Source organism: Rhincodon typus, chromosome 2 (genome assembly GCF_021869965.1).
Source record: "Rhincodon typus isolate 14 chromosome 2, sRhiTyp1.1, whole genome shotgun sequence".
Taxonomy (NCBI): Eukaryota; Metazoa; Chordata; class Chondrichthyes; order Orectolobiformes; family Rhincodontidae; genus Rhincodon; species Rhincodon typus.
In genome coordinates, this window is record NC_063333.1 from 135646185 (window position 1) to 135655158 (window position 8974).

The 8974-nt window shown below is 43.8% G+C and overlaps 1 protein-coding gene and 1 long non-coding RNA gene across 3 annotated transcripts; both read left to right on the top strand.

The window, feature by feature from the left end:
* The first annotated feature begins 1948 nt into the window (after positions 1-1948).
* foxq1b (forkhead box Q1b) lies at positions 1949-5739 on the top strand. Of its 2 annotated transcripts, XM_048611993.1 has the most exons (3): positions 1949-2055; positions 2331-2405; positions 4076-5739. In XM_048611993.1, exons 2-3 carry the CDS (start codon positions 2403-2405, stop codon positions 5105-5107), a joined length of 1035 nt encoding a protein of 344 aa, XP_048467950.1. In that variant the 5' UTR covers positions 1949-2055; positions 2331-2402; the 3' UTR covers positions 5108-5739. The 2 variants fall into 2 exon arrangements, with proteins under 2 accessions (XP_048467950.1, XP_020383861.1); XM_020528272.2 differs by lacking the exons at positions 1949-2055; positions 2331-2405 and adding an exon at positions 3528-3543.
* A 1437-nt stretch (positions 5740-7176) lies between these two features.
* On the top strand, positions 7177-8746 carry LOC125486438. Its single transcript, XR_007265099.1, has 3 exons — positions 7177-7529; positions 8086-8217; positions 8301-8746. It is a non-coding gene; the product is annotated as an uncharacterized LOC125486438 (long non-coding RNA).
* Positions 8747-8974: the final 228 nt, after the last annotated feature.

Consider the following 8974-nt stretch of genomic DNA (forward strand, 5'->3'; position numbering starts at 1 on the left):
TTGGCCTGCTGTGTTCATCCAGCTCTACACCTTGTTATCTCAGATTCTCCAGCATTGGCAGTTCCTACTATCTCTGGAAGCTTCTGTCCTTTGTATTGAATTCTTCCATTATTCTGCATCAGGTCAATAGAATCAACATTTTGTCATTCCAAGGCTTCCTTCCAAGGCATTGCAGTTTTAAGAAGATACTTTTAGAATACTGCGTACAATATTAGTCGCCCTTCTATAGGAAGGGTGTTTTCAAATTTGAGAGGGTGCCAAAAAGATTTACCAGGATGTTGCCAGGACTGGAGGGTTTGAGCTACAGGGAGATGCTGAATTGGCTTGGGCTTTTTTACCTGCCGCATCAGAGGCTGTGGGATGTCCTTATAGAGGTTTATAAAATCATGAGGGACATGGACAGGGTTTTTTCACTAGAGTAGGGGTGTGCAAAACTAGAAGACATAGGTTTAAGGTGAGAAGGGAATTATTTAACAGGGGCCTAAGGGGTAATGTTTTCACACAGAAGGTGGTGTGTGTTTGGAATAAGCTACCAGAGGAAGTGGTGAAGGTGGGTTCAATTAGAACATTTAAAAGGCGTCTGGATGGGTATATACATGGGAAAATAGAGGGATATGGGCCAAATGCTGGCAAATGAGACGAGGCCAGATTGGAGTATCTGGAAGGCTCTGTTTCCATGCTGGATGACTCAATGACTCCAGGTGCTTCTTAAACATTTATCTCTTCAAACGAGTTTTTGGTCATCCAATCTAAGATCATTTTTATGTGGCAAGGTGTTATTTTTTTTCCTGCAATAGTTAAAGGCCTTATGCAACTTTCTGTAGTTCATGTGCCAATGTCTTTTATTTCAATGTTTTCATGGATCATCAATATGTTCACAGTCAGGTACTCAACCTCAATTATGCACTCAAATTTTGAATGCACAAAGTATTGACTCTGAAGCCAAAGTCCTATTTGAAGTTTAATAATTCAGTTTGTCTGTTGTTACATTTTGAATGTCAATAGAGATCTCGCAGGAAAGCCTGGTCATCATCCAACAGGAAAAGTTGCCTCTATTGGAGAACTTGAGGTTTTTTTTAGTTGTGTTTCTTTTTAAAAATTGACTTGTTGAGAAATGTTATGTCATACTTCCACAGCAAAGTACGACTCATGCATTGGATCTAGACTAGACTTCCTGGGCCAGAGTTAAGGCATCACCACTGTACGCCTATGCACACTTTTGGGGTCTGTTAGCTCAGTTGGTTGGATAGCTGGTTTGCCATTCAGAGAGATGCCAACAGCATGATTCCTGCACCGGCTGTGGTTACAATGAAGGTCCTGCTTTATCAACTTTGTCCCTCACCTGAGGTATGGAAACCTTCAGATGAAACTCACCCCCAGTCATCTATCTGTAACAAGACTGCAGTCTTCTGAGATTATGACTTTACTTTTATTTACAAGAACCCTTTTAATTGCAGTTTTGATTGCACCGAGTGTGATACAGTATAAGTTTATCTGCAATTTCCACTTTCCAGGAAGGTGCTGCTTTCCCAATGGACCAGGCATAATGGAGACATTGAATTACAGCACCTGTATTCCATTTACTGTAATCACAACATGCTGAAAAAGTTCTCCTACTTAAGTGGTGTTTAAAAGCCACCAGTGTTTTTTTTTCAAACTCTGCATCACCATCTATTTAGGCGTAACATGAACATATTGCTCACATTCCTGTGTGTGTTTTTTTTTACTAAGCCGTCGCTGACAAATACATGTGCTTCACAGTAAAACTGGAAAAAAAACAAAACACTTGAGGGAATCAGTCTCGAATTCCAGGCATGTAACTGGCATGTTACCGGTTAAATTGGGACAAGACCACGGTGGCCATGAATGGAATTGAGAGGGTCACTGCTTTACCAGAGCAACAACAAAAACCGAAAGCAATAGATTTCATAAATCAGAATAGCACAGGACACACCGACAGCTTCGCACGCTGCTCCGTACAGCGGTAAAGAGGAAATCTTATTGGGTAAAATTAATCTGCGTCGCCAAATAGAGGAGTGTTCTCGTGTTGTCCAGGTAAAGGTGAAAGACTGGAAATCTCAATTTGATCTGTGGATGTGTAACCGAGGACTGTAGCCTCTATTGCAAATGATACAGTGTGAAAAGTTGCGTCTCTCAATTCAACAATCAGATCAGGGGAGCGCCTCTAGCTTACAAAAATAGATATTGTTATGTCCTGGATCAGCATTGATGTTTCTGCGTCCTCCTAATGTGACGCATTCTGTTTTATGGTGGGGCGAGCTTGTGTGTTTTATTTTCTTTGAATAGCCTATCTTCTTCTGAATCTGTAGGTCCGGTGTTGTTTACAATGCCTGAAATTCCTGAGCCCCACTGTTGTATCTGTCGCCTCCGCTCAAGTCAGCATGGTAAGCAGAATGTGACATCCCCGGGTAGAATCGATTATTGTTGGAGTGAGGAACAACATTCATTGCCTACAGTGAAGGCAATGTGTATCACGGTCTCCCCACTAAAGTGCAGCACTTCCAAGTCATAAGCAGATTCTCCCTGTGACCCCTTGACCTAATCAAGGCAAGAACAATATTTGGCGATATCAGCGAAGAAAAACATTTGTGGGTACAGCCGCTTGAATAGTGATTTAGAGCATGTCAGTTTTTTTTTGTGGAGGAGTTCAATAGCCTGTGCAACATTGTACATCAGTAAATATTTCTGTGTTCCGTTTTCATCTCATCTCAGAATTAAGGTCATCACTGAATTGGAAGGTAAAGGTAAAGTGTTGACAAACTAATTGGGCACAGACTGAAGCCCGGAAATGATACAAAATGAAAAGCACACAAAGATTTGGCTTGACACATGCAAACCAAAACACGTGCACTCGCGGATTTCGACATTGTCAAATCCGTAAACACAGAGCGGGCACACGGTCATTTCAACCCATTGCTGGCGATGTCCATCCCGGTAGACCGTAAACGCGAGTCGGTTGTGCTTCACAGACTTGCTGCTGTTACACAAAAGCTTGGGAGGACAACCTGTCACCGTTCTTTACCAGACAGAATCAAAAGCCGAGAGCCCAAGGTATCCCCCACGCACTTGTCCACTGGTAACAGCTTCCCGGCTGTCGCTGCCTAACTTCCCCGCGTTTGTAAGGAATTAATACCAACCCGCAGAGCATGAATGATTGCAGTCTGTTTACCGCCTCATTGTTTCCCGCACACGGTAGATTATTTAGCAACACCAAAATGTAATACAAATGGAAAGTAAACGGTTTCTGGAGAAATGGGAAATAAAATGATTCAGTGCTCTCCGGGGCAGGGGTTCCTGTTTAATAATAAAGGGACAAAGAGAGTAATATGGGTGGCATTTGCTGCCTCTTTGGGACCTTGTTGGCAGCTTTTATAATGTCTTGTTTCCGCGCCCTTCCTCCACGCCTCCTGCTTTATTTACTGTAAGTGTTCAGGAAACAGCCCGAGTCTATTTCACGCTGTTCAAATTCTACGGCGGCCCAGGGAGAATCCACCCAACAGGTGCAGAGGGGTGGTTGGAAAGGTACGGCAAAATTAAGTCACAACAACACTCTTCTGTTTTAAGCCCCTACGCTTTTATTTATACCCGTCAGCTGTGTGGATGTTCTCCTAAATGAGGGTCCAGAGCTGAGATGGGGTTGGGGCTGCTGCAGGAAATTAGGGGAAAGATTTGGAAACGAATCTCTAGGATTCCACCAACAACCACCCCCCTCCTCCTCCTCCGCAGGTTCCTCCCACCCCCCTCTGTGGAGATGGCTGGATCGAGTAGCGATATGACAACAGGTCTCCGGATTCTCTGGAGATTTAAGGGGGTGCTCGGGTGATTGGTCATGACAAACGCGAACTACCTGGGCGCCTGAAACTTTACCAGAGAGAGAGAGTGAAAAAAAACAACCTCAACTTAACTGAAAGCGACCTCCGCTTTCCAATCACTTAACCAGACCAGGTTCAAGGTGCTGAGCAAGCTGTGTAGAGAGTTGGGGGGAAAAGAACCATTTATTCCCGTTTGTTGTTTTTATGTGTGTAACGTAACCTCTCTTTCAACCATTCTCAAGTCATTGATACCTGTGATCCTCCTCCTCGGGAGTTTTTCTGTGGAAGTCAGCGGCCCAGCGATAGAGGCGACTATGAACTTGGAAGTTCTGGGCGAGAGGGGTTTCGTGGATAAAGCGGCCGCAGTCTGCAGTGACTCAGAAGGCAGTGTCCCCTCACCCCTGTCCGCGGAAGATGAGCTGGGGTCCGATGGAGACTGTACGGCCAACAGCCCGGCTCCCACCAATCCGGGCTCCGAGGGGAAAGGCAAAACCTACACCAGGCGCCCCAAGCCTCCTTACTCCTACATCGCTCTGATCGCCATGGCCATTAGAGACTCTGCCTCCGGCCGCCTGACCCTGGCTGAGATTAACGATTACCTGATGAAGAAGTTCCCCTTCTTCCGTGGCTCTTACACTGGCTGGAGGAACTCTGTTCGCCACAACCTGTCCCTCAATGACTGCTTCGTCAAGGTGCTTCGTGACCCATCCAGACCCTGGGGGAAGGACAACTACTGGATGCTGAACCCCAACAGCGAGTACACCTTCGCGGACGGGGTCTTCCGCCGGAGGAGGAAGCGTATTGGCCGCAAACTCCTCAAGGAAGCCGCCGGCCCTGGAGACAAACGCCTCGATCTCATGCCTTCAACATCCAGCAAGGATGAAGGAGCCAAGTTCTCCAGCTCGTTTGCCATCGATAGCATCCTGAGCACGCCGTTCCAGAGGCGAGAGGACAAGGTGGCGGTGGACGGCGCTACTAGGCTGTTCTGGACCAGTAGACCGCCTCTACCTTACCCTCTCCTCACCTACAGCCCCACCGGCCCGGTACCAGCTTTGTTCCCCGTGAGCCCCGCCGCTAACTCCATGCTGCAGCCTTACCGGCTCGCTGCCGCCTCCCAGCCCGGCTTGCTGGTCCCCCGGCTCTCTCATTGCACCAACTCCAAATGCATCCCGGACACGATTCCGAGCACGGAGAACTTCCCCTGCGTCCGATTACCAACGGCGATGCATCCTCAGACCTACCACCCCTACAAGATCGAGTCTTTCATCGCCTAGAAGGTGAACTTTAATAAGAACAAACTTCAAAAGAGGGAGAGAAATGGAGCCTCTCTTTCCGCACTTTTGTTTCTAGAACTTTTAATAGAGACTCTATGTTGTTGTTGTTTTAACCCTGAGCATCGCTGTGGACCTGACAAATATTTTGGTTGGAATTTTATTTGTCCCCAATATTTGCTCTTCTGTATACCGACAAAGCCAGTTGTCCTCGTCGTAACATAAAGGAACACTATATTACAGGGATTGTAGTAAATTCATTTCTGAACAGATAGATTTTTTTTTCTTAAGAAATAAAAGTGTGATCAACTGGTTATCAGAATTTCTGCCTCAAACGATGGCATCACTGTGTGCCAAATAAGTAGCTAACCTGATTTTTAAAAACATAAATATTTATAATTTTGATTTCCAAACAAGAGGTAACCAGATAGGCTTTTTAATGTTGTGGTTTTAAACGGTTTAATTGATGACAATGCTCCAAACGAGTGAATGAGTTTGATAGATCTCAGTACTTCAAGACGGGACCACTGCCAATGTAAGCAGGTGATTTTTTTTGTGTGTATTTTTTTGGTTTTGTTTATTAAAAGACGCATGAGCCTTATATTGTAAAATAAAAGCTTTGATAACAAACCCCATTACCGTGTGACGTGCACTGATTTGACAATTGATTGGGTTCCATCTCTGCCGTTTGAAAAGTGGGTGGGGAAAACAACCGTATCAGGAAAAATGAAGTGAAATAACAAGAATCGGATTGTTTTCTTTTAATTCTTCTTTCAAAAGCCTGTGCGTGTTGAAATGAGAGAGAGGGAGATCAGATTATGAAATGCGATTTGGCTTGAAACGTTTGGGGCGGAGCCAAAACAGGTTGTTTATGCGTTTCAGCCTGGGAGTATAATCCCTTTTTTTTAAAAAAAAGGCAAAGGTTTCGCAGTTTTCTATCATTAAACTCGTGTTAATCAGGAACAACCCTGCACCGAGTGAAATCCACGATTAATAGACTGATTCCCAACAAAAGAAATGACCATCACTTTAGGAGTTATCCAGTAAATTAAGAACGAGACTCCCTTTTAATTATTTTCTCTATTGTTGTGATGGATGCAAATACTAACACGTGGCATCGTGTTACCATGCTTTCAGGCCAGTTAATCTCAAACAATTAAAATTAACCAGAGGTACATCCACGGTTGAAACTTGCTCAAGGGCGCTTGCACAAATGAATCAGCTGGGAGTTTCTAACGAGCCTTGAATACATCTGGCCCACGCAGGTACTCAGTGTAGTATTTTAAGAAGGAATCCAATGACATCAGATCGGAGCCAGGAGCTGAAAAAGATGGTGGCTTTTCAATGTGGGTATCTAACGTGAGGGCTGGTACGAGAGAGCGGCGTGTAAACCTTCCAACAGTATGCAAACAATTTAAGGGTGCACAGACCTTAATGCTCCCTCACGGTCCTGGGACCTCAAAAAGGGTTTATGTACGTTTTTGCACCCCTTCTCTGCCCCCTCCCACTCAACCAATAACTTTCCAAACAAAACAATGCATTCTCGACCATTCACATTCAGGGGTCCGAGTCAATGGGATCAAAATGTAAACAAGTTGAATCCTATCACAACATCAAAGTATCTGGTGCAGCTGATGCACATACTTCTTCTCTGGTATGTATGTCTGCTTCACACCAACCACGCGTAAACGTGAAGATCGCCCGGAGCTGCTCCACCTTGATGTAAACACTGGCTGTCTGTCCACACGTCCCTGTTGTCCTTCAGGAATGCTCGCCAGTGTGGCTATTCCCAGACACTGACATTCAACGGAGAAAGGCACCTCTTTGATTCAACCGTTCTCGGGAGCCGGAAGTGCTGTGTTAGCAGAGCTGAGAACATAAACTGTTACATACAGATTCTGACGTTTTGTTTTGACTATCTTATTGTATTTGAAAGTCATGTTGACCTGAGGATAATAAACTGAGAGGGGGGAAGAAACAGAGGTTTATAATGCAAGTAAATCTGCTCACGGAAGTGAGACAGGGTTTAAGGCACTAAACAGGCACGAAAAGAAGGTACTAAAATACACACGCACAGGTGTATTTGTCAGCAGCCACACGAGTTGAATGTTGCCTCAACAGTTCACGGTCGCTTGAGTTTTCGCCAATCAGTTACCAACCCATCTTGTTGAACCACTTTTTTTCAGGCACTCCCATAGCAAGCACTGAGAGTTAGCAATAGTACAGGATTCAAGTGAATTGTCTCTTTCATTTAAAGGAATGCAATTTTTTTTGCAATTAACAAAAAAATGGTATTTCGGACGAGTTGCAACGTGCGACCGATAGGTTAAATGAACATAGTGATTGTAACAAGCAGGTGATCGGTTAAACGTCAACAAGGTGGGGTTGTACTGGACAGGTGTTCAGTTTAACAGCGGATCGGAAGGTAATCTTACCGTTTGCATATTGTGCTACGGTTTAAAAAGGCGCCTTTGGATAGTCGCAGGGTTTGGTTAATACTCTATCCAGAGCAACCTGTTTGAAATAATTGGGGTGTAACCCGGCGAAGTTTTAGTAGATGTCACACTATATGCATACTTTGGAGACCGGGCAGACTGTTTATTCAAAGCAGCAATTAAAAAGAACGCAAACGTTTATTTTAGAAAGATTCCCAGTTTCCGTAAACACAGTTTAGATGAATGATCTGCCTGTATGAAAAATGTCTGTGAAAAAGGTAACTTGCTTTTGGAGTTGTTATTTATATTGAGGTTTTGTGGCGCCAGGGAGATGGTTCAACTAGTGTCGGGGAGGTCCAATAGTCTCCGTTTTGGCCCAATACAGGCAGCGAAGCGTGAATCAAAACGGGTGCTTTTTACATCACACCTGTAATTGAATAGTTTACCTGAGCTCCCTCGTGTTAAAGATTGAATGAATGATTTGTGTCGTTCAAGTGGTTGACACTTTTTTTTAATTTGTGTTTAAAATTAATTGTGTCTTGGCAGGTAAACGAAGCTAAGGTCTGTTGTCCTCAAACCTAAGTTACCTCCCTCCACTGCATATTTTAAGTGACATTTGACTGTAAAGCCGAGTAGAATCTGATGAAGGGCTTGCGCAAAGTGTCTAAGGCCTTGAGGGTTTGTAACTGCCGATGATTTCGCCTCTCCCCGGCTCGTTCACTTTGACCTGACTAACGCTGCAGAATTTTTTTTTTTTATAGATTTTAGTTCGTCAACTGTTTGGTCTTCGCCATGCGAGTTCTGTTAGAATCCATCGATCAACAGGGATGTCACTTGAGCTGGAACAACATAACTCGGTCTTCCGATCTGAGAACCCAGAGTTGCGGTCTGATACTTCCAAGGTCCACGAGAGAGAAACACACTAAAGCTTTCAAAGGCACAGTGGTGAAAAGCCATCATCTAAGGCCTTTCAGTCATAGTGTACCAATGAGCTGGTAACTTGTAGGGCCCGTGCTTGTGACAGAATGTATAGTTAATGTCATAATTTTGGATTTGGATTCAAACTCGAGTGCAAAGTTCTCAACTGAAAAACGTGTATTTTATTGTATTTTCTGAAATGTCCAATTTGATATGTTTTGTAATGTACTTAATTGTAGTTTATGAACAAAGCATATTTTTACATTAAAAATGATTATATGCCAAGGAATACGTTGTTACAGCATGAAAAACTTGAGAGGTTGCAATGTATGAAAATAATACTCGTCACAAGTAAATTTCTGTAAAGTTTTATAACTGGATCAAAAACAATTCCAGCAACCTAGGCATGAGGTAAACCCAGAGAAAGACTTCTGGAACAGGTGGAAGAACATTTAATAATGACCAATGGATACCCAGGTTTTTATTTTTTTTTTGTTTGTGAGATATGGGGCTTGGT